Source organism: Vanessa tameamea, chromosome 2 (genome assembly GCF_037043105.1).
Source record: "Vanessa tameamea isolate UH-Manoa-2023 chromosome 2, ilVanTame1 primary haplotype, whole genome shotgun sequence".
NCBI classification, from domain to species: domain Eukaryota; kingdom Metazoa; phylum Arthropoda; class Insecta; order Lepidoptera; family Nymphalidae; genus Vanessa; species Vanessa tameamea.
The window spans coordinates 9,648,517-9,673,674 of record NC_087310.1 but is presented as its reverse complement, the minus strand read 5'-3'; the positions used below and the strand labels follow the sequence as shown (position 1 = coordinate 9,673,674).

General features: G+C 31.7%; 2 protein-coding genes across 5 annotated transcripts in view; one reads left to right on the top strand and one right to left on the bottom strand.

The window, feature by feature from the left end:
- Nucleotides 1-22,510, top strand: part of LOC113394704 (uncharacterized) — a 25,712-nt gene extending 3,202 nt beyond the window's left edge. For 2 of the 4 annotated variants that reach the window (XM_026632131.2, XM_026632130.2), the window contains exons 2-6: nucleotides 13,230-16,486; nucleotides 16,570-16,737; nucleotides 17,316-17,566; nucleotides 19,039-19,232; nucleotides 19,393-22,510. In XM_026632131.2, coding sequence (XP_026487916.2) covers nucleotides 13,250-16,486; nucleotides 16,570-16,737; nucleotides 17,316-17,566; nucleotides 19,039-19,232; nucleotides 19,393-21,035 — 5,493 coding nt within the window. In that variant the 5' untranslated portion in view covers nucleotides 13,230-13,249 and the 3' untranslated portion in view covers nucleotides 21,036-22,510. Of the gene's footprint in view, nucleotides 1-9,236; nucleotides 9,685-13,229; nucleotides 16,487-16,569; nucleotides 16,738-17,315; nucleotides 17,567-19,038; nucleotides 19,233-19,392 lie in introns of those variants that run through there. The other 2 variants (XM_026632128.2, XM_026632129.2) reach the window with 2 other exon arrangements.
- Polr2k (RNA polymerase II, I and III subunit K) lies at nucleotides 22,422-25,158 on the bottom strand. Its single transcript, XM_026632132.2, has 3 exons — nucleotides 24,974-25,158; nucleotides 24,643-24,735; nucleotides 22,422-22,555 (listed from the first exon to the last, which is right to left on the bottom strand). Exons 1-3 carry the CDS (start codon nucleotides 25,035-25,037, stop codon nucleotides 22,533-22,535), a joined length of 180 nt encoding a protein of 59 aa, XP_026487917.1. The 5' UTR covers nucleotides 25,038-25,158; the 3' UTR covers nucleotides 22,422-22,532.

Here is a 25,158-nt window from a genome sequence, read left to right as displayed (position 1 = left end):
ATTAAACAATATTCATACTTACCTACTTAACTTTTTTTTTGTTAAAGCCATTAATGTATCTTTCGATTTATATGTAAAACCTGTTGGAACTTACTTTTTACTTTTTTTTTACTGCAAAATATCACATCTTCTTTCGCATGTGATGGTTACTTCAAACACTGTACGCTACGTACGAAACGTATTGTACACGTTGAGACAATATGTCGACTTGTAATATCTACTATACGGGATATGGTTTATGAAAAATATATCCTCAGGCCTCATCTGTTATTTGACGATGGCAAAGTTAATATCACTCATATTATAAAATTAAGTCTTTCCACCGTGTCTGTAGCGACAAACTCTAAAATGACTAAACAGATTTTTATACGATTTTTGTTAAGTGATTCATGACGATGGTGTATGTGCATAATTCATTAAGTTTAGGGTAAATTCGCTGAAATATGTTAATGATTTTTGTTAGTTGTTAGAAAACAATATGATATGTAACCCTAATTCGACCCGTGCGAAGTCGGACTAGTAGCTAGTGTGATAATATGTACATTTCGATAAAAGAGCCATGGATGTGACAGACTTTTGACAAGATAATTTAAATACTGTTTTAAAGACAATAAAGTAACTTTTATTTTATAAAAAAAAAACAATGAAATACCTGATAAGGGTATATCAATAATGCCTGTATACCTGTTTCTACCTGGCAATTTCATAGTTGTATTAAAGGGAAAGCAGACAACCTATATTTTAGAATACCTCGTGGAATATTATCTCGACTAATAAGATAAAAAAAAGTTAATATTATTTAACAGTATCGGCTCGTGATTTAGCTAGGCAACCTATTTGAGAATTATCGAGGTAAATATTATAATCTAACATATGTATGTAATCGTCATCATCAAATAACAAATAAGCATTTATATTTCATAATATACAGTCTCTTTAGACTATAGGCAACATTAAAAAATTAAAAAAGTGGTTAATACCACGCCGCATCAATATCAACTATTGATGGCTTTAAGTGTGCGCTAGAAGCTAGAAGTTTTCGATACAGGATGCCTATAGTAAAAAGAAAAAACATATTAAAAAATAAAATTACCAAAATGGATGGATTGATTTAAATTAAACATCTCGAAGCGTTGTGTCAAAAGTTTATTTATTGGTCATATATTTACTCGTGTATCTTTACCCTATTTAAAGTACCGTCTATTCATGAGGGTCACTATGGTAACGCAAACGAGTCTTGGGGGCGCCGACAGTCGGACATGTATTTTCCACTCTCAGACAATATTATACCAAGATAAGTCCGCTTATATAGCATCATAACAGTCGTAGCTGAAAAATAATTAACGATATTTTTTTTATATTAATATATCACAAAAAAAAAAAAAAGTAACATATGCACAATAGATTATTTTTCTTTAAATCATATAAGATATATAATCTGAACATACAAGTTTTAACCATATTTTAAAAGTTCACAATTTTCATTGATCTCTGTAAAATTATGCGTCAAAAAGCATTATCTGTAATAATTATATTTATATAAGTATGTTATTATATAAGTATCACAATCTGAAATAATAGAAAGAAATAATTTTATCGATATTTCGAAACATATTCTTAGAAAAACAATCAATTATTTCTATTTAATTCGACCACTGTACACTTTAAAGTATAATAATAGGTAAACGATATTTCTAACATCGCGAAGGTAGTCTACGCTTAAAATGATAATCAAAATATAAATAGTCGGAAAGAATTTATTATATTAACTGTTAATACAAAATAAATAAAGCATTTATTAAAAAAGGCATTTATTAAAAAAGGCATTTATTAAAAAAGGCATTTATTAAACACGTTCGAAACTTAAAACAGAGATCGATGTACATATTTCAAAATACTAAAGCGCTGAGAAGCTAGGTAAATTCCAAGAAATAACAGAGAGGTAAAGAGAAAAAGTTCGTAACTTGAGGCAGTGGGAGGTGGGAGGCGGTCGGTGGCGCGTGCTAGGGGATTCCAAGAATCGTAACACCGGTTCAACTAAACTTACTAATGACGATTCACGGCTGTCATTTATTGTGACGATTCCACTATCTTATCGATAACACTTGCAGGTATAACAAATGGGCAGTACGCCATCATTGTATAACACTGATACGTTTTCATTTTTAATTGAGTCGTATAATTGGTATAGTTACCGTAGTAACTGATGTGTTGTAAATTAAAATTTATCGTTATTGATATAATTTTTATATTCTTAGTATTAATTTAATTCTTAGTATCAATAAAATAATCAAAAATATTAAAGGAAATTAAATCACCTGCTCTAGTAACTTACCTATATTTCTTAGTGTAAAAACCGAAACTATGAGTTTTAAATTGCAATTCTTTTGAACTTATTTGTGACTTTTATGGTAAGTATATAAATTGGTCGATTCGAAGATGAATGAAAGTTAATATTATCTTTAATTTCCATCAAAAATACAAGTCATATCGGCAAATAGCTCTCTGTAGAAGTATTCTGTAAAAATAAACTCGAAACTCACCGCAGAACACGTTCGTGATATATCAGAATGTGATATGCGACATTGACTATAAAATAATATAATTATAAATGTATAGGATATACATATCATAATACTATGATGACGTATCACCGTAAGTCAGTTGTCAACATTTCATGAGTGAGATACGAAGTGATTTTTTCAGAATCGCACTACTGCTCTACACACTAGTTGGCCAAATGTTAACTGCTGACATAGACTATTTTTGGAACTAAACATACGGTTCATATAGACACGTATGTAAGCTACTATGATGTAAGCATATGATCCTTTACATATATTATGTTCTGTAAGTATATAGTCCGTTGGTAGGTTGTTAAAGACTTTAGTGGTGATTCCTCAGAATCAGTACTGTATTTCAACTATACTACGATACTATCAGATGTTATTTATTAAATAACGTTTAACAGTATAAGTAATAAATCGACAATAACTTGAGTAGGGTATATATATATTTATATATATAAAGACGTAGTTTTATATATGTATTTAGTCGTGACAAAAATTTTCAAGTCTTAAAACCCAGTGGCGTAGCATGGGGGGGGCGGAGGGTGCGGTCCGTACCGGGCGGCACTTTGCCGGGGGCGGCGCTGCGGAGGTGGCAGTAAGAGAAAAAAAAGTTAATTTCTTTCACTGTTTTTTTCGTCATTTTTTTTGTTGTTACCAAATACCAAATACCCAGGTACCTATGCAGGTTCTATGCATGGGTGATGCAAGCGCAAGCTTTCTCAATAACTATTATTTAGGAAGACTAGAAAAGTTAAATTTTAATCTTCCAGTTGAGGAGTTGAGGTTGTAATGATACTCGTGCGCAAAAGAGCGTTCGTGAAGTAGGCGATTTCTCCATTATTGTATTACGTTTTCTCTGTAATTTTTCTTAGTGATATTCTACCTTCTACTCTATGTAAAAAAATGTTAACTTTACTTTTCATGTTAATGTTATTCAATAAAAGTACTCTTTTTACCATGCCCCAATTTTTTTATAATGGATTGCAAAAATAAGGGGGCGGCAAATTTGGAATCCGCACCGGGTGCTAGCGACCTATGCTACGCCACTGTTAAAACCATTACAAGAAACCTACCATACCTGTGTCTAGGATTTCTTAAGTAAGTCAATTGATATTTAATAAATGTTAAAAAAGTATAACGTGTGATTCGAAAACGTTTCGAAAAGACAACTGTATAGGAAATCAAAAATGATGAAAATAATGCAGCAATGAAAATAATAAAAACGAATCTATCCAAAGCGGAGAAAGAACAAACAATTCATTTGATGTAATTTATAGTAATCTTTTTATAGTATATATTTCTGTAGAACAGATAAATTATTATCATTAATTAGTATTTGAGTCAGATAGCGCTTATTAAATTAGGAAATACCGTAGTACCTACATCCTAAATTATAAGGAAACAACAAGAAAACACACCCAAAGGTGTATTACCCAGGTGTTGACGATTATTTCAAAATAGAGGTCACAACGGAATATGCATATGGAGCTCTTAAAATAGTGAGCACTCGCAAAAAATAGATACCTACTTATATATGTATTAAATAAAATATGTTGTAAATATTCATTTATTATTCCAGCTTCATTCGTCATCTTTCAAACAACATAAAGACATCTATAAAGATTATAAAATAATCGAAAATCTACAAGTACTTTAAACAAGATACTTTATAATTTCCGTTGCGACACGTCGCACAATGGATACTATATATATACTATACTATATATAATTATGTATATTTATGGTATTATGACGTAATGAGAAACTTCAAAAACAAGTATTTGTGATTGTTTTATTTTCACTTTTAAACCTATCGAACGTGAATGCATTGTCAAAAATTTGCTCCATACTAATACGGATATTATGGAAATGTAACATTCTCAAATGATAAAAGCATTTTCATTTCTTTCTAGGTTATGCTTCTATAATAACCATTGAATTGCATACTATGTGTTTAAAACATGTGTAATAAAATACGTGTTCGACAGAAACCTAGTGAAGATTACAGTGCAAAATTCGTTACACCAGTTATCTATTGTTTTATAACAGGTTATCTTTTATCATAACTTATCATTATCAACGAATAGAGTAGAAGTTGCAGAATTATAACGCAAAAACGTGACTTTTCGTACCATACTATATTATACCACGCATTTATTCAGAGAAGATTCATACGATCATATTTAAGTATTAGTACATTTAGTCTTAGTTTACAATAGTATTCTTAAATCGTCAATTTATTACGGAGTATATATATTTTAATAGAACGATTTTTGTGTAGGCGTGAAGAATGCATCTCGGAAGCAGGAACACCTCCCCAAACTCAAAACTCTGGCAAATTACCAAATGTTAATCCCAGCGCGCTCCACTGTCACTTCGCCTGTATTTGTAATGAAAGTAATATACGCCAAGTCTATTTAAAGTACATGGCATTTCGCTCAAAGAAAAAATTACAAACTTCTAAACAATTTGAAATTTGTGTTGTAAAGTGATATGACTAAGCAAATCACTCGCCATTACAAACTAAATATCGAATTACCAACGATCGTTATTTCGTCGTATGCAAATGGCAATAAGCGTCATTGAGGAAAGACTAGTAACAATTAATAGATATTTATTTGGTCAAGTGGTGCTGAGCTCCGTTGACTCGCTGACTCACAAATATTATTATCATATTCAAACATGTGTATAGTGTAGGTATTTGCTTTCCGAAAAATATTCTTACAAAAACATTTTAGCTGCTTTGTTTTAATATAATTAATTAAGTAAAATTGGATTAGGTATTTTATATTCAAGCGAACGATAAAAGCGCCTCATTCGTTTTTGTTGGTATCGCATAACTAATCAATTATGTATTCATAATATACATTGATTTTCTATTAATGTTAATAATTTCACAGTTGATTTGTCGAGTTTTCTTTTTCGACTTAATAGATAATTATTCTTTATTATACTACTAGGTAAGCATTCGTTAAGTCGTGGGTACGCACGAGTACTTTTGTCATGTAATATTTCGAGGGACAAACTTCGTTTTAAAGGCATTTATTTAAATGCATATTATATTTTGCTAGAAATTAATCTTGGCTCAATAAAACAAAAACATTAACTGCTTATTATATTAATGTTGTTATTGGGATAATTATTTAAACAATGCTGTCCTCTTTAGAATGTCAAATCTATGATTGCAGAAAGAGAAATCAGTGTTTAACTAAACATTCTCTGAACAACTTTATAACTAAGACCGTTAGTTACTATTTATTACGTAAGGATCTCAAGCTTTTTTATTTATTTTATAAATGCACATAAATTAGTAAATTATCACATTTACGCTTAATTTTGAAAAGCACATAACTAAGTAACGTAAGACTAAACAGTATTTAACTTTTCCTATCTTTGTTTTTTTTTTAATTCAACTAAATAAATTATAAAATGTTTTGATATAATGTGAGTAATTCGATTACAGTAGCAATAATATAAATATATCGTAGTTTACATAAGTAGTATGTTATTTTTTCGGAATCACGCTAAACTTCTATTCCGATGAATATCTATTATTGATATTATGATGGCTTACAGTTACAGAATCGTTGGTATCAATTTTAGTATATTTATGTAATTTATTATTTATTTAATTAAAGCAATACCTATATAGTAAGTAGTAATAAAAAAAATTTTGCTGGTCCTGGAACTTTCTAAATAATGCACGCACTTTATGTAAGTTTTATAGATCTTTTAAAAAAGCTTAAAGAAAAGTCAGAAGAGTGGCATATTATATCCATATTTAATAGACAAGTCATAGTTTTATTTATTTTTTTAATTTGCGGAAAAAAATTATACCTTAGGATAATTGATTATTCATACAATATTAATCCTTATCAAAACGATACCTACCTATATAATTTTAATAAACATTTAAAGCGTTTTCTGTAAGTAAATATTAACTATAATTGTTAATATTATCATTATTTTAACCAATATTTCTTAATAGCTTTTACAAATTGGATATTTTTAAACTATTGTTTAATAATAAACATATTCGAAAAACTGGCGAAGTGGAACCTGGTATTTATATTTAAAAAATATATATCAAATTTGTTTACAAATTTCTTAATCGCTGAAATTTACATGTACATATTTTTGGCAATAATCTGGCGTGCTCATAATATCGTCATCAGAAATGCTTGTCTTGCGTTTCATCCTGCTTCTGCGAATTTATTTCTGGAGGAGAATAACACTTTGAAACTTGAATAACCCGAAGGTCAAATTACTTGGCGGACGGATTTTAAATTATATGTTTTACCCGTTACGAAACAAATATTAAATAATATTTAGTAAAAAATCGTGATTATAAAATTTTAGGGAATTCGATATTATAGGAGATGATATGAAATGATACGCTGAACTTGCGTTTACGTTTTTACATATAATATGGGTATGTGGACTATGTGGTACAGTATTTCCTAATGCTGCCACATTATTGTTTATCCTTATTGGTTATTTGTGTTCAAAACTTTCATGAAATTCCTTAGCGTTTGCGTGCCATTCATACGCTATCGATTAGTTTGGTATAAATAAGTAGGCGTTACGTAGCCAGTATACCGAAACACCTAACAAGGCGACTAGTGGCGGGGCGCGGCCGAGTAGTGAGCGGCCCGTCACAGCAACGCGCCGGCATAGCGGTCAGGCCAGCCAGCCGATGACCCGGTTCTAAGGGAAGCCCGACTAGGGTGGGGGAATCCTTGCTCACTTTTAAGCTTTCATTTAGTGATATATAGTGCACAACCAACATACTACTCCAGAGTATGATTACAAACATTTTTTTAAATAACCTTTTAATTAAGATTATATTATTGAGAAAATTATTTACGATTATTACCTACTTAATCTTTAAAAAGGTAGACAAGGTAGGCAATAGACACACCATCTATACATGTGTGTTGATTTCAACGCTCGTTTCCAAGACGGGTTTCCCGCCCACGCGACTTTATGGCGCCTGGCCGGACTAACAATTTACTCAATAGCTATGTTTCCAACAACTCAGCGCTTGTTGTTATTAAAGATCGAGTGAATATTTTACATCGTATTATTTCATTATTACGTGTTGCTGTAAATTATTTTATATCTATTCTTGTAGCAATTAAAGAATTATTGTTCAAAGTTGAGTATCTATCATGCACAACTATTTTTATGGCACGTGTTTCAAGGTCACAATGTGACGTGGCTAGCGTGGCAGCAACAGGCGGAGAACGTCAAAGAATCAACGCAACAAGTGCTCCACACCTTGGCGCTCCCGTTTCTACTAAGAAATGTCTATTGCCTTATGACATTTTTAGAATAAAATATAAAAATATAGGTTTTGAAAATAAGTAAGTTATAAATGAATTAAGTACTTTAAATATTTAGACACTAATAAAGACATAAAGATAACTTATAATTAAACATTGAGTTTTTATTAATATGCACATTTTTATGGAATATTGTCGGTCTCGATGTTTCATGTATCACTAGTTTCCTGACCAAGAATCGAGCGACTGCGCGCTATCGACATAGCGCGTGCGTCATCGCCTCCACACAAGTGATAAGCGCCTTGAATTATCATTGCAAATAATGTGTTTATACATTCATATCTGACTCGAGTACTGAGGAGTTTCTCCACTGTTGCTTATCATCTTATAGTTTAGTAAATTAAGATCCACGATGACGCGGTCTTATTTGTCTTTGAGCAAAATAAGTAATATAGGTTCTAGCATTTTGATAAAGAGGTCTTAGCGATATCGAGTTCAAGCGATAAGTTAAATATAGGAAAATGCCAGTTCAATAGGTACCTACTCGTTGCTTAAACATTTTGATTATGGAAGCCTGTCCATTGCATATTTATATATAAGTAATTATGTTGGCAAATTTAAATCTTATTATTTAATAACTATATAGAAAACTTCCTATGCCTATTAAGAATAAAATGCGCCTCAGTTGATTTATATAGAGAATGTAAAATGAACAGTGGCACATAAAGCCAATACCCGTTCTAGTCGGGCGCAACCGTTACGAAATCACTGCTGCATTAAAATTATACGAATGGTACCTATAGTCAATATTTCTTGACTTAACAACTTTATAAAGGTGATTTACGAAATATTAACCAGGTGCAATTATTATAATCATAATAAGAATGTAGTGAACGTGAATCTATCACAGGGATGTTTACATAGTTACAAAACATATCGGTAGGTATTTTTCTTAATGTTCATTCAATAATTCATTTCATTAAGTTTTGTAAAAATAGATAAATAAGTTTTATTTAAAAAAAATATGGTTTGGGTTATGTCTACTGGATATTGATAAGTAGGTAAAGGCACTGGTATCTATGTACTGTTTTTACTTGTAAAATAAAGCACGTATATGTTTAGATTTTTAACTGTTTTAATGTTGCACAGGTATGTTTACCTTTTGAAAATTTTGTAATAAAATGGCATACAATGTATAGTAAATTTGTAAAAGATGGTACTGTAATCGCAGTGTTAAAGTCCGTGCATAGATATGTATAAATAGATTACGACGAGCGACCGATCCGGTTGAGGTGAAGGAAGGAGATAGATAGAACGCGCCATGAATCACTTCTTTACAGCAAGCGCACACTCGTATAGTCAGAGAGGCGCGCGGAGAGATCGCGGGCAGAGGGGGAGGTAGCTTACAGCCGAACGGAACGAAACGATACGAACCAACGACAAAGTACAACTAAAAACAGTTGAACAGTCAGCCGCGGCGTGGTAACGTGCGTCGCTCGTTTTTGGAATGTGCGTTTGTCAGAAATACATTCACGGTTCATAGATAAAATAGGAAATAACGTACAAACCAATAATTATCATACGCAAAAAAGAGAGTGATATTCTTCTGTCGAAGTGTAAGTGACACAAGTGTGACGATACAAAAGGTGTATGTAAGTGTGTGTGTCGTGGCGTGGATCGTCGCGCAATTATTAACGATGATTCACTTACGCGCGGGTGAAATGCAGCCTATCGGACTTGTTGACATATGTTCAGAAGGAGTAAACAAATGATATCAAGAATACTCCCAATATAATGGTGGATTGATTCATTGTCCCGCGGCTGGTAAGGTATTTTAAGTTGATCTCTTATTCAACACAATATAATATTTCGTAAATTGTAATCGGTATTGTATTAATATTTTGCTTGTAATGTTTACGTTTTTGCCCGTAAACTGAACGGTAATATTATGTGAGACCTTATTAAAATAATTTCGCGGTCTGCACTTATTATATTAAATAATATTTCAAATACATTCAACATTACACTTGATCCATATACTATGGAAAACATTGTAATTAATAACGGAGCCTAGTCAAATAAGCTACACTCTAAATACTTGTAAAAGCGGATGTTTTATCTTAACTTTTCATTGCCATACATTTCCTTTATAAGGGTGTTTACATAATTTATTCTCACATTTAGAATATAAAGAAGAAAAAAAAGTAGATATAAGATATCTGTATAATAGTAATTTGCCTATTAATAAATTGCAAAATGCAAAACATTTGTAAATCATCGTTTGTCAATTGCCAAGGGCGAATTCATGATATGAGCTGGGTAGTTTGGAAATAATATAGGTATATAGCTTAAATTAACCCTTCACTATTAAATAATGAAACAACATAGATATCGCCTAGGTATACGAGGTATAACCTATAACAAATGATGTTTCTATAGGTACTTAGAACTAGGTACATAAAATTAGTAGGGCTAAACAGGCTGGCGGCGTGCTGGCGGCAGACACAGGCGTCACCAGGGCCGCCTGGCTTGGCGCCAGGCCGGCGGACGGCGGCCGACCATCGGGATTCCTTTGTCTCTCACACTTTTTTTTTTTCTTAAAGCAAAAACTATATTTTTTTCCAAAGTATACGAAATCCCTTAGGTATAATATAAAAAAAAAAGAAAAAAAATGGTTATGAATTAATGTCAACAAGTGTTGATAATATCATACGATCGCGATTTTGTTAATAAAAAAGACAGCCGCAAAGCGAGTCATAGTTATATACTGATCTGGGTAACAGCAAACGTTTACTTCTGTGTGCGTAATGCGTACTGCGCTCATTTGCTCGTTCGTTATAAACGACCTGAGCGGCTTGCTTGTCTCCGGTTCTCAGAAATTGTAACGCCTTCTCAGAACGCAGCAACGCAGCCCTCTACAAATGCCTCGAGTGAGCGCAAAGCGAGGTCGTCACTCGTACCACTACATGTATTTGGATTGTATCTAGATGAACACTCACACTTGCATTTTCACATCTCGCTCTCTTAATGCGATATAGTATAATAAAAGCTATACACAAATGTGATATCTTTTGAATTGGTATTTCGATTATTTTTAATAAATGGAATGTCTATTTTATATCAGAAAGTAAATTACATAAATATATAGGTATTATAAAGATATCCAATTTATGGAATTATCTTATAGAAAATTATTAATATACCTATTTTATTTTTATATAAAAATAAATATAAATATGTATGTATATATGTGTACTTGGTAAAAAAAATGATTAAATATAAGCTGGCAGATATAGATTCTAAGAAAAAACGGGGATATCCTCGTTCGCAAAGCGCAAGTTCGTGCTTACGTCACGATGATGTCACATCGTAATATTCGACATAACATAGAGTAGAGCAGCACATGCGCTCTGCGTCAAACAGTTGCGGAATCAAGATGTTGTTTATATCTATCTAAGCTTAACAATTACAAGAATTTCGTTATTGTTGTCTAAGATAATAATTTGGCGTGAAAAGTTTTGAAAACAGTTTCTCTATTCAATCAAAAATACAGTGAGACCAAAAAATGTTTTATTGAATTGTTTTAGTTAACATATTTAAATAAATGACCTACCAATTATTTGTCTTTGATTTAGCTGTTGTTATTCTTGGAAAATGTGACTTACTGCGATGGAACGGGCGAATGGGAAACATATTATGAAGCGACAAAATAAATCATCAAGTCGAAAGTCGATGACTATTTATTTTATTAATTTTGAACAAGATTTCAAACGATAATAATTTTATAATAAAAATCTCAACAATTAGATTTTTTATTTTTTAACATTTGTCGAGTACAATATTGTAAGTAGGTACCTACATGTTATTTCGCGATGACATTAGCGACTATCTGTTAATTCAGTGCGTAAGTCGCTATGTATTTTTTGTTACTCAAGTATTCGTACATTATTATTTCGTGTAATTATTAAAGTAAAATTGTCGTAACTCTATATACGTATATATTGTTAAGGGTTATCAAATATTTTCGAAATTATAGAATCTTAAGTAAACAAAACAGGTATTAGTCTAGGAAGAATCGGCATAGTCAGAACAGAATAAGTAGTCTGTATTCCATCGGACTTTTTTGTCTGAATCTTTAATATTAGTTTGTGATGATAAAAATACATGTTACCAAAGACAAAGAAAATATGTAATATAATGCAAATTAAACCATTTATTTCAAGCGGTATTTATTTTAGAAGGTTTGAAAAAATCCAAATTTAAATAATTTTACTCATTGAAAATATGTCAATTTTATTTGTTACGGAATAATAATAATATATTTTTTATACAACAATATAAACAATAGGTATTTCAACCATAAAAAGAATAAAGACAATTGAATCGAAGCGACATAATATAATTATTGGACATTTTCAATTATTAGTGATATTCACTTGATTCACCTAATTTCACGTGAAAAAAGCGTTTTGAATGTAGGCGGAGCATTAAATTAAATAGAAATAACTATGAGTACTATAATAATTGCTTGAATGTTAATTAAATCTAAGGTTTGTTTATCTATATCTACTCTTTGATTGAAATATGATACATTAAAACGCTATATTTTTGAAGAGTACCAAATGTACCTTATAAACAAAAAATAATTTATGTTTATTTATTTGTCTGAAGCAAAAATGTAACTAGATATTACGTTTAATTACTTTTTGATTTATTAAATAAATACGTCTTATTTTATAGTCGTAAAAAATATTTCAATGCTTTTTTTTTTAATATTATCATATTTTATAATTATTCATAGTGATTCAGTTCTTACAATAACAAAAATGAATTAAAGAGATAAAAAAATATTTTTAGTTACGTGTTGGACTTCAAAGTTCAAACATCAATAATATCAGTTACTCTGATAATATTTAATTCAGAAAAATAAAACATAAGTTATATCTTAATCATAATATTTCTCGATACAAATGTACGTCATCATTAGATTCTATAATATGAGAAATTAAGATACAGGGCGCAAAGGGAATTAGCGCGTGTGTCAGAGAGAGATTGCGAAATAATTAAAAACCCGTATAAAATGTTTTTCTTTTTAAATTCTCCCTGTTTAAGTGAGGATTTGTATATAACCTTTAAAAAATATATGGAATCAAGTTGCCCCATGGAAACACTTATAAATTATATCATCAGTACGATATTTAGATAAGAATCGCATCGAATATAAAAATTGACGCGGAATAGCTTTCAACGCAACGACAGACAGACAGACTAAACTAAAAAAAGTGGAAGATCTAATGAAAACGATTTTGAAAATTATTTTTTCTATATATATATATATACATATATATTATACTAATTATTTTAATTGTTACAGGTATTAAAGTCGCGTAAAAGATGCCGCTTACACAAGAAAAACGTTTGGATAATGACTTTTCCAATAACAATGATCACAGTTATCTTCATAAGAAGTTTAAAAAAATGGCATCAACATTGTCGATGACACCATCTAATTCGATCAAAGGTGAAGATAATGGGCAAAAAGAAACAACACTTGTACATGTTACTTGTAGCTCTACTATAACGAATGGAAGTATTGCAGCAGCTCACCCAGAAATTGAAAAAATTAAAGATAAATACGATAAACAAGGCATGGAAGTGGAAAAAAATGTACAAACTAATTATAACGATGAAAATTTTAGATTAAGTGATGTAAATAGTTTTGTTCAAATATCTGGTAAGACCAGTTTTTCTGAAGAATTTTTAAATAAGACTGAAAATCTTGAAAATGATTTTATAAAAGAAACTTACAGTGGAGGTTCTGGGCGATATGTATGCCCTTACTGTAAATTATCATGTGCCAAGCCTTCAGTTCTACAAAAACATATCAGAGCTCATACTAATGAGAGACCGTATCCCTGTATACCTTGTGGATTTGCTTTTAAGACAAAGTCAAACTTGTACAAACACCGAAGATCAAGAACACATGCTTTAAGATTACAAGGAGCAGACGTTTCTGCTGCTATTAACGAAGAAGACTTATCTGGTGGTTCTGAGAGTGATACGTCAATGCCACCCACTTCAATATCAGACCCTGGTTCTGATACTCCTATAATACGCTTAGAAAATAATAGACCCAATGAGTTTTCTTCACCTGAATTAACATATGATTCGATGAACACAGTTTCATCTTTAAATGATAGTAAAAAATCAAAAACAATTTATAAACCCAAGTTCAGAGCAGCTTTTTATCAGGGAAATGACGAAAGAGATAAGATAAAAAAGACTATTTCACAGAATGCTGATTTTCTTACGGAACATATCTCTAAAATTATATCAGATAATGAAGCCATAGTTGATGTTATTGAAACCCCTTTACAAAAAAAGTATGGTAAAATTAAGCAAATTGCAGAAAGTAAACAATTTATAAATGATTTAGAGATAAAATCTGAAGCGACACCTTTGAATTTAACGAAAAATATTTATGAAAATGACAACTTAGTCAGAAAAAGGTCACATTCAGAAAGTTTTGCTCAGATGGTTGAAGAACATAAACATCCCTTAAATCCTGAGGGCTCTATAATAAAGGATCTTCTACTTAAAACTAAAGCAAATGGACTTAACGCTGCAAGCGAATTAAATGATGCTCTAGGACCTCTATATGTTTGTCCTTTATGTCAAATAGTATATAGAAGTGCTGATAATTTAGATATTCATAGGTTGTATTATTGTAAAGGTAACATTACTAATAATTCCACCTTAAGCAGTAATACTCAAAAGGATATAAAATGTGTGAGACCCGAAAATATTTTTGTAAGAAGTAATTCAATCAATGTTCGATTACCCGAAAATTCAATGACTTCCAAAATGGCTATATCTACCAAGTCACCCCCATTGAAAATTAAACCAGATAATCTTATAATTTTGAAGCCAGAGTGCAACGACATTGTCGCTCCTTTACCATCTCCAGGGCCACTACTCGGTAATACGAGACTTGTGGATACTCGAATTCCATCAGAGTTCAACAGAAAGACTGAAAGTTTAAGAATAAAATCCAAAGAATCTAGCCCAAAACGAAGGCTTGATAGTAGATCCGATACGTATAGTCCAAGACCGCTTGATAGCATGTCACCTCGCTCTGGTGACCTTTATTCTCAATCTAAAATAAGATGTTTGGAAATTAATACATCTTCATTAAGGTCAATGGAAGAAATTTCACCGCACATACGAAATAATTCTACATCACTGCAAATGTTTGGAGGTGAAGTAAAAATTCTCGATCACTCTGGCAGCACGACAACCTTACGCATTGAACCTAGTAAAACACAATTATCTCCAATTTTAATTCACCAAAATCTTTCACCTTCAAAATATGGTAACGATTCAGAGGCAAGCAGCGTTGTAGTAAGATCGGGTCTACATTCTGGTGGTACCATAGTACATAATCCTCCAACACCAAAGGAAGCAATAAGCACACCACCGCAAAATCAAACTCCTAGAATTTCTACACCTAATACTCAGAATGGTAACATGATTAATATTCATGATATAAGTCATTTTCAATTTCCACCGCTTAGTGCTATTACGGCGTATAATCCTTTAACTTTACCTCCTTTGAGTCCTTCATCATCACCTAATGGTGCAACAACTATATTACACGGTGGGAAGTTGATACCCCATGTACCAGGAATACCTGGACCCAATACACCAGGTTTATTTGTTGGAACTTCAAACTCACAATTAAAAAACAACGAAAATTCTAAAAATATCTTAAAAGTAACATCAGAAAACTCTCAAGATCATTTATCTTTCAACATGTCAAGCGGGAAAGGAATTACGGTATTAAATTACGATAAGGTACTCAGAAGTCCGAATCTTAGAGTTTCTCAAATAGAAACAGAGAGATTTAACCAGAATAAAGACAACTTTAACACAGAACCACAAAATATACCAATAATAAAAATTAAACATGCAGAGGAACCCATAATGACAAAATCTTTTTCATTGAATAATAATATTAGAGCCACCACCATACGTAGCGATGTAGCTATAAAGAGACACGCAGATGGTCTTCCAAAAATTGCCGTTTTGAGAGAAAATGAAAATTATTTATTTAGTAAATCTAAAAGTACCCCCAAAAGTATCGATATAAAAGTAGAGAATGAAATAAAAAGCTTTAATTTCGAGAACTTAATAACCAAGGCAGAAATTTATAATAATCAAATCCAAAGTTCATCAGAAGTGCAAAAAAATTGCAATGCTCAAGAAACCTCGCTTATTTCTAATCCAAATGAGAGATCAGAAACATCTTATTTTCAAAAAAATGTCGCAGTCAAAACTATCCCAGAAGAAAGAAAACCTAAGTTTTTAAGACCATCGACTTTGCCGTTAAAACCGGGCACATTTACTCCTAAGCGGCATCATGGAATAACTCCCAATGCAAACACGATGCCATTAGTATCTCCTGAAACGCCTCGTCCAGCTAAGGCTTATGGGCAACTATATTTAAATGGCAATGCATACACATACTTAGGTCTCAAATGCTCCACAAAAGTTTTCTACTGTACTATTAACCGCCCACAGCCGACATATGTACCAAATCAACATTTTCTGTCCATGTATAGTAATTGGCAGGTAATTACGATTGATATATTGAATGGAAGTTACCCATATATCGTGTTGTTGATTGTATGGTAAATACATGACTATGTTTACAGTTATTATCTGAGCTGACGCCAGACCCGCTGGGACTGTCAGCATCGTCTGCTATGTCTTTATATGACTCACGTCATCGACCGCAAAACGTGGCCGTCGCTGTGATTAAACAGGATCTCATATTGACTCATTCATCGCAATGGAATAAGAATTCGAAGGACGTCAAACAGGTACAAACTATTATAATATATTTTGTTAATTATGTATGCACTAAAGTCAATATAAAACTTTTTCACAGTAGTTAAGACACTATATTCTTGAAAGCGCTTTACACGATTTTAACTTTGGCTGGATTATCTATGAATGTTACCTTCAGTAATATTAAGTAATAAAGCGTCGCTAAGCAATCGATAACATCTATATGTGTCGAATTTGACTATTGATATAATTACTTTTACTGTATTTATAGTCACGTCTATTCGGAAATATAATTTGAATACAATAAAATATATCGTAGTGAACACAGTGCAACATGTGTTCAAACGAATGAAGTCATCAAAATAACAGTTTACGTCATTCCTTATATATACAAACTATCCACCAAAACTATTGTAAATAGTTAATTTTATATAGTTTCAGTTAATCTATTGCATACTGTTTTTTTAAACAATATCATATAATACATATCTTCTTTACATAATGTAGGTACTAATGGTACTACTAATGGTACAAAGGTACTTATGTCTCGTTGTTTGGTTGGTTAAAAGTTATTTTACTTATATTTTATTTGATATATGTTTATTTCCAGACTGTACATCTTTTAGACACAAAAAAATCAGAAGAACTAAAAAATCAATCAGATAATACGGCAACGCCTAAAAAGGAACTTGCTGGAGGATTTGAGAGTAACGAGGAATACACATACGTTCGTGGTCGTGGTCGGGGACGTTACGTTTGTTCAGAATGTGGGATTCGTTGCAAGAAACCCTCCATGTTAAAGAAACATATACGAACACATACTGATGTACGGCCTTACACGTGCATTCATTGCGTTTTCAGGTAAATATTACTATAGAGCTATAGCATGTATATAATATATCGAAAGAGTTATTGATTACGGCCTGGCCACGGAGATCGGCGAAGCGAACGGCGAATCGACAATTCGCGCGGCACCGTTTGCAGGCCACGGACAGTGACGTTCGCCGCCACGACCAGAAAGAATGTCCGTCGGCAAAATGTCTTTATCGAAATTATCTCGATATTGTTTAGACAGTAATCGTTTTTTGGTTCAAGACCTGAGACTGTTTGGAAGAGATTGTGGAGTACATGATTTGAATAAGAATCGGGGTATAGACGGGGAAATCCAACAAGAAATACGAGAGTTACAGAATATATCCAGAATTTTTTTTCGAGTATACTAGAATGAGTATTAAAATAGGTGGTCTAGCTAGTATTTCAGCAATAAAAGTTTTGGGATTCCTTTTTTCGCCGCGAAAAAAACTAAATTCGTTTGATCACAGCACATATTCGCCGCGACTACCGCCGAATTCGAGGCTTGCTCCGTACTGATTCATAGCTTTGTTTTGCTCGCCCTTCGCGCCGCAAGTCGCTCGCGCGATTCGCTCGGTACAATTCGCCGGTCGCTTCGCCGGTCGCCGTTGCGCGTGGCATGATTAGTACATTGCTATACGTTTATTTCAGTCGCTAGACGCTTCGCCGTTCGCACCGCGCGAATAGTCGCGTCGGCGAACGTCCCGTGGCCAGGCTGTTAGGGTAGATTTTTATTATGTCTTGTTTAAGAGAGGTGTTTCCAATTATTGTTGAGAATTTAACAATCATTGTTAACTTAATATTATTGTGACGAGCAAACACTCAATTACACTTCATGCCAATGTATTGTAATTCATTTGAATATTGCTGTGATAACGCAATACTAAACAGAAAATATATTAAATATATAGCTGAGTTAAATGACAATAGGAACTGTATCGGCTTTTTATCAGGATAGAGCGAGACTGTTATGCTATTGCAGTCTTAATCGCGCAACACTATGGATCGCAAAATATTTCTATATAAATTAATTTATTTCCTTCAAATTATATTGCATTCATAAGTATTTATCGCCCCCTGCCATCTTGCGACTTAACAATGGCTCCGTTCGCTCCGATAAATAGGAAAGACACATATCTTGAAAAACTAATTTTGAATTTAAAAAGTGTACCAGTGGAGGAAGTAACGTAAAGTAGGGAGTCATTATGCGTTATTTATAAACATTCAAAAGTTGAATTCTATTATAATGACGTATAAACAAAAAAATCTAAATTCAAAAAGCCAACAAAAAATCAAAATTCCACACGTGCCTTAAATGAGAACAGGTCGTTATAACATATATATAATAGCCGTCTATGATCTAAAAATTTTATTGCAACGTCATTGCGAGTTTATTGAACCTTTCCTTAGTATAATAATAATATGATTACATTAAAAGATCTTGATCTTGTAATAATAATGAATCTTTTTAAATGTTTCAGTTTTAAAACCAAGGGAAATTTGACTAAACATATGAAAAGTAAGGCACATTATAAAAAATGTTGCGAATTAGGCATAAATCCAAACGAAGGAACTGACATTGAAGGTGTTGAAATGTCTCAAGGTTCAGGCGAAACTGATGATGACACCGATTCGGAAGGCGATGAGGGTAACGAAGGCGAAACGGAATCGAGTGGTAAGTCAATTTAATATTTGTGAATTTAATTTAATTTTTCGTTTTTAAATTTTGAGATACATTTACAATTTTTATTTAAACTGCAAAATAAAATTCTGTTTTAGTATTGCTTAATAATAATTGTTTGTCAGTCGAATCATAGTATACTTTATTTTTTCAGATACAGAAATTTACAAGTCCCGTTTACCAGAACATGAAGCCGCCCATTGTCTATTATCCTTGGGTAGTAGTAGACCAGCAACGTCCGCAACTCCTGGCCTAATAACTAGTGCTCGACCTACGACATATCCTTATACGCCCATCTTAATGGATAGTTCTTTAATTGAAAGCACTTCGGAAAAAGTACAAGTTGTTGGAACACCTACTTTTGATTCGAGAATAGATGTGGACAATGAGCCAATGGATCTGAGTAAGAGTGAAATAAAAACTATGACAAATATGCCAGAGATACCAACTGCTAGAGAATCTAGTGTTTTAGCTTCATTGGCTTCAAATACAGCTAAACTGCCTCAACATCAAAGTCAATGGGCTAATGGTGAGCCAATGTTACACACATATTTAACAGAGCGGGCCTTGCTGGACTCAAAAATAAAACAAAGCCAGCTAACATGTAATCCTAAAATTAAAAAAATGGAGCTGGAAAACTCCATGTTTACAGAAAAAGACTTGGTGGAGAGTCATAAAAATGTTCACGCATTAAATAACTCTTCAAATGGTAATTTCAATCTGGTGAATGGCAAAGAAATACCAAATAGTTCGTGTAATACCAGTGAAAATTCTCAAAACACTGTTCCCATTAACAGTGAAATAAGAGCGCGAACGCCGAATACCAATTCCGAAAATGCTAAACACGTAGTATCAGAATATTTAAAACATGCCCGAATAAATATGATGAAAACTCTGGATGATTCCATTCAGATTCATCCAGATTTATCAAGTGATGAAAGTAACAGTGGAAAAATAAGTATTGAAGAAAAATGTAAGGTGGATGACAGTATAGAAGGTGAAGGTATAAAATTAGCGCCTTCTGAATATGATTCTGTTGCGTCTAAAGTAGTAATCGGAGTTGGAGGAGTAGCTTTCAAAGTTACGAAAGGAAAAGACTTTGAAGGAACATCTTCCTACTCACCCGGAAAACTAATGGAGGATGGCCGAAGAGTTTGCGATTTTTGCAATAAAACATTCACTAAACCTTCCCAGTTACGACTGCACCTCAATATACATTATATGGAAAGGCCATTTAGGTGTAGTGTATGTGCTGTTAGTTTTCGAACAAGGGGACATCTTCAAAAGCATGAGCGATCAGGTTCTCATCATAATAAAGTCTCTATGACGTCGACATTCGGCGCAGCGACATCTTTCAACCCGCGACCGTTTCGTTGTTCCGATTGCAATATAGCTTTTCGAATACATGGACATTTGGCTAAGCATCTCAGGAGCAAGATGCATGTAATGAGACTTGAGTGTTTATTCAAATTACCTTTCGGTACTTTTACCGAAATCGAACGAGCTGGACTCAGTTTGACAGATATTGATACGACCGATTGTGCAAGTTCCCTGGCCAGCCTCCAATCACTAGCGAGGAAATTGCACGAGAAGGATCCGACGAAGTTAGAGTATCGTGAGCCAAGCGGTTCGATCGTTGCCCCGCCAATGGCGGGCAGAGAGTCTTCCGAAGACGAGGACGCTGTGATATCGGATAAGACGTGTGACAATGTGCGAGATAGTGATATAAAAACTATTGAAAATAGTGATGGTCAGGACATAGAAACACAAGTTAATTATAGTGCCACAGATAATTAGTGCCAAAATTAAACTAAGTAGAATATTTTATGTGCAATTTTGTTTTTATTTTTAAGTTAAGATGTAATTATTCATACTGGGGTTTAACTCAGAAGTGTGTGAAAAACAAAATGATGCGCTTTAATTATATACATATTTGTATTTTATGTTATATATAGTTTTGGAGAGTATCATGTAAATATCTCAAATTGAAGTAATTTTAAAAATGTTATATTTGCTTCCAGTATAAGGCTTACATATTGTTACTTATAGCTCTATATGGGGTGAGATGAGGATATTTGTTAAATAACGTTCTTGAATTTGAGGCAAGACACAGGTTATGACTTTCATTCAGGTTTTTCAAAACTTCTAGTAATGTGGTCCATTTAAGATAAACTATGCTTAAAATATCAATGAAACATATTACATTTTAAAAAGTGTAGTACTATAGTTATTACTCTTTTGTATGTATTTTTATAAAATATATACCTGTATTTACACTGAACAACTACTTCCAAAATCCATTAAAGTATCTTTTAATGTAATTGGCATATCAACTTCCATAAACGAAATTTAGATAAAGATATTTGAAGAGTCTTCCATATCGAAAAAATAGTACTTGTGCTAGATATTTGTTTTATACTAGTTACTCTTCATGTGGGTAAATATTTGACTTTGTATTTTTAATCGTAAAAAAACGAATTCCACATCAGGAATCAAGCCATGTCAGGTCACACATTGTCCTTGTTGGTTTGATTGCTATTCAACAAAACAGCTAATAATTAGGAATTGTTACATAAAATTTTAATAGTCAATAGATATATACTTAAGTCAACCGAAGTAGTGGTGTTTACAGAAAACTAAGATATTTTTATTCTCATGGCCAACTAAGGTTCCATGTGTGACCCGACCAATTTAATATTATATAATTATTAAGGCCTAAAGTTCTTTTGTTACTTCTTTATTATAAAAGGACTAGATTGTAACAAAAATATTATTAATGCAGAAGAAATATTTTTGTAATAGTATTTGTTAATTTAATTTGTACCTATTTAAAAAAAAGACAATCAGTTTCAATCTATTATACAATGTTTAAATAAAGTTAATTATAAATCTTCAGGTTTCTGTTTATAAAATCTTTACAGTAATTTGTCATTTTCGCTTTTTAAATAACATATTCCTGTTTTTGGGTGTATAGTTAATTTAATTGTTGTTTTATTTTGATTTGTATACACAAAATCAAACTTTTATCTATACAATTTTAACTTAAGAATAAATTGAAATTCCTAAATCAGTTAAGATGATACTCTAGTAGTATATAACTGTTTAAATGAAGGCAACTTGTATGGATATAAATATTTTTATATTATCTTAGAATTGTAGACAAAGGTAAATAAAAAAAGTATATGTCAAATATTTGCCCATTTATTGTTTACTATACATTATATGGATGGATATTTTATAATGGTAAGATTAAAGTAAATGTAAAATTAAAACACTTATTTTATTTTCTTCACGTCATCGCGCATCAAATACGACCACTGAAATTATAGTTATGGAAATCATTCATGATTGTATTATTCACGATTCAGACATATTTACATAATTAGAACACATTCAACAAATCCAAATGATTATCGTTTCTACAGCAATATAGTATAAAAACATGATGGTAAATAATATTTAAAAGTTCTTAAAATTATATTTGGATATGGATACGCATATATGAATAATATTCCATCGGTTTCAGATATGGTTACGGATACTAAATTATTTCGGATAGCTTCGGTTACGGATTTTACATTATTTAGAAATAAAAGAAAAAACCACAAGATATTATTTTTACTTTATTTGTAGGTAATATTATATAAATTTAGGTATAACCACAGAAAAAAATAGCTTTAAAATAAAATTAGCTGCTCTCTTTAGGTATAACACTGAAAAAACAAAACTTAGATATTTTTTTATCGGTTATGGAGCTTCATTACATGCCTGATTTAAAAAGATCATTAAATTGATTATTGTAATATTGCTCACTTGCAAAATTGGGTACGGATTTTTTAAAATTATTATGTAGAGAATGATTTTGTACCCACTGCATCCATTGAACGTTGAAGGATCAAAAAAGTAACAAGAGATCGCGCTTTAGTAATTCAGCTGTCTAAAATTTAACGAAATTGTAAATAAAGTCATATTTTTTAAGTTTATGATCACTGTAACTTGACAAGGTGATTAAATTTTCTTTGCAACATGACAAAAATAATATAACTTCCAAATATTGTGTAAGAACAAGTGACAAAACATCTTCAAACTCAACAAACAAGCACCGAATTCTTAAAAAAAAATGTTAGGATTGGGGCAACATTGCAGTGGACAGAAATCACACAGAATTGTCGGCCGGACGTCCTCGCATGTAGTAAATGAAAATAGTAATAAATTTGTACGCGTATTTGATTAGATAATCAATCATTATAACTTTAATGGAGAAGACTAAGTATAAATATTCTATAGAGAACTTTACTTGATGTGATCTAATAATGGTAATTTGTATTCATTACTCTGCCAGCCCTATATGCACACTGGCACACATATTTTTTCTGAATTGTCATAACAAAAGAGGTTTAGAAAGAAGAAGATGAAGAGATCTTAATCACCTTTTTAATATATTTCTATATATTAAAACACTTACCTACACATTTTACAGATCATAGAAATATATACATACAAAATAACAAAAGACAGACCTTCAACACTTACCTACACTTACCTGAACAGAATTTATTAAAAATGTTAAACTTTAGACTTTTGCTTCTGCTGAAGGTTATGGTTATAGGACATTAATTGGCTTTGGCCAGAAATCGAGATTCAATCGGATACTAGATATTTCATATAATCAGTATGAAAGTCTACTTAGTATCATAATTTTGCTTAGAATCAAAATGTTTCAAATAGTAATTTAAGTGTCATCTTTAATATTGTGGTTTTTATAGTATGTTGTATTAATGTAATTTAATGATGATGATGTATTCTTAACTCATTTTGACAATTTCAATGAAATATTTTTATTTATGCAATAGTATATTTGCCTAAGTAAGGTTGTAAAACTGTTCTTTAAGGGTGATTAGCCATTTTCATTAGACTTTTTAAAGGATTTGTGAGCCAAATTTTTATCAGGTTAAATGCACAATGTTAAGCTTCAAACTTAATGTTTTACAAAACGAATTAGTTAACTGAATAAATACTTAGGCAAATATAAATTTTAAGTCTGAAATTATTTCAATCATTTATTATGATTCGTATGCCATTTCAATTTTCAACATAATTTTGATTTAATATTCATTCATATTCACAACTATTTTATATAATTGAAAATAAAACCCTTAGAAAATATATATATAATGTAAAAGTATCACAACACTTTATATTGATTGGCTTAACTTTAGTAGTTGTGCTTATAGACATAAATGCAGTTAGATGCACACAAGTTTAAAAATACCAGAAACTGAGAAGTGGAATAAGCGCTCTTAATATGACAGACTATCAATTTTATGAGGACACAAGACTAAACCTTAATCCATTCTTAAAAAAAAAGAAAATATTTCACTTAATTTGTTTTTAAAAAGGATACATCTCTTTGTTCTTTTCTTGTACATAATCCGGTATCCGCATTCTCTGCACCGTATGGGATCTCTTGGTTTAATTTCATTTTCTCTGTGGCATTCTGGAATTTAATAATTATGTATGCAAATTTGCTTTATATTAAGAATTATATAAAGTAATGTACGTTTTTAGGGCCCGTTCCTATTCATTACATATTTCTATTCTAAAATTCAGCAACCTAGACAAGCAAAGCATTCATTTAATTAGTTGGTTGGAAATATATAATAAAATAAAGGAATACATAATTTCTACACAAACACTAAACTGAGTCATGTTTAACAATTACAAAAAGTTTTTACCGCCACAGACATAGATCATAGGAACTTTTGTAACCGATGACTCCTTGGTACTTGTATCAGCCATGATTTTAAACTAAATTTGCATATATTTAAGTGAAGCCAATAATTATGTTTTCGTTGTAACGAATTATAATAACTTTGACAAACACAATAACGTGCTTTCAATAGATGTGAAACGTCAACGT

What these genes read in the sequence shown, in the direction of transcription:
- Polr2k (XM_026632132.2), bottom strand. Translation starts at nt 25,037, where the DNA reads ATGGCTGATACAAGTACCAAGGAGTCATCGGTTACAAAAGTTCCTATG. An exon ending in TATGATCTATGTCTGTGGCG is followed by an intron (nt 24,736 to 24,973) that starts GTAAAAACTTTT and finishes ATTAAATTCCAG; the next exon opens with AATGCCACAGAGAAAATGAA. An exon ending in CAAGAAAAGAACAAAGAGAT is followed by an intron (nt 22,556 to 24,642) that starts GTATCCTTTTTA and finishes CTATAATTTCAG; the next exon opens with TGGTCGTATTTGATGCGCGA.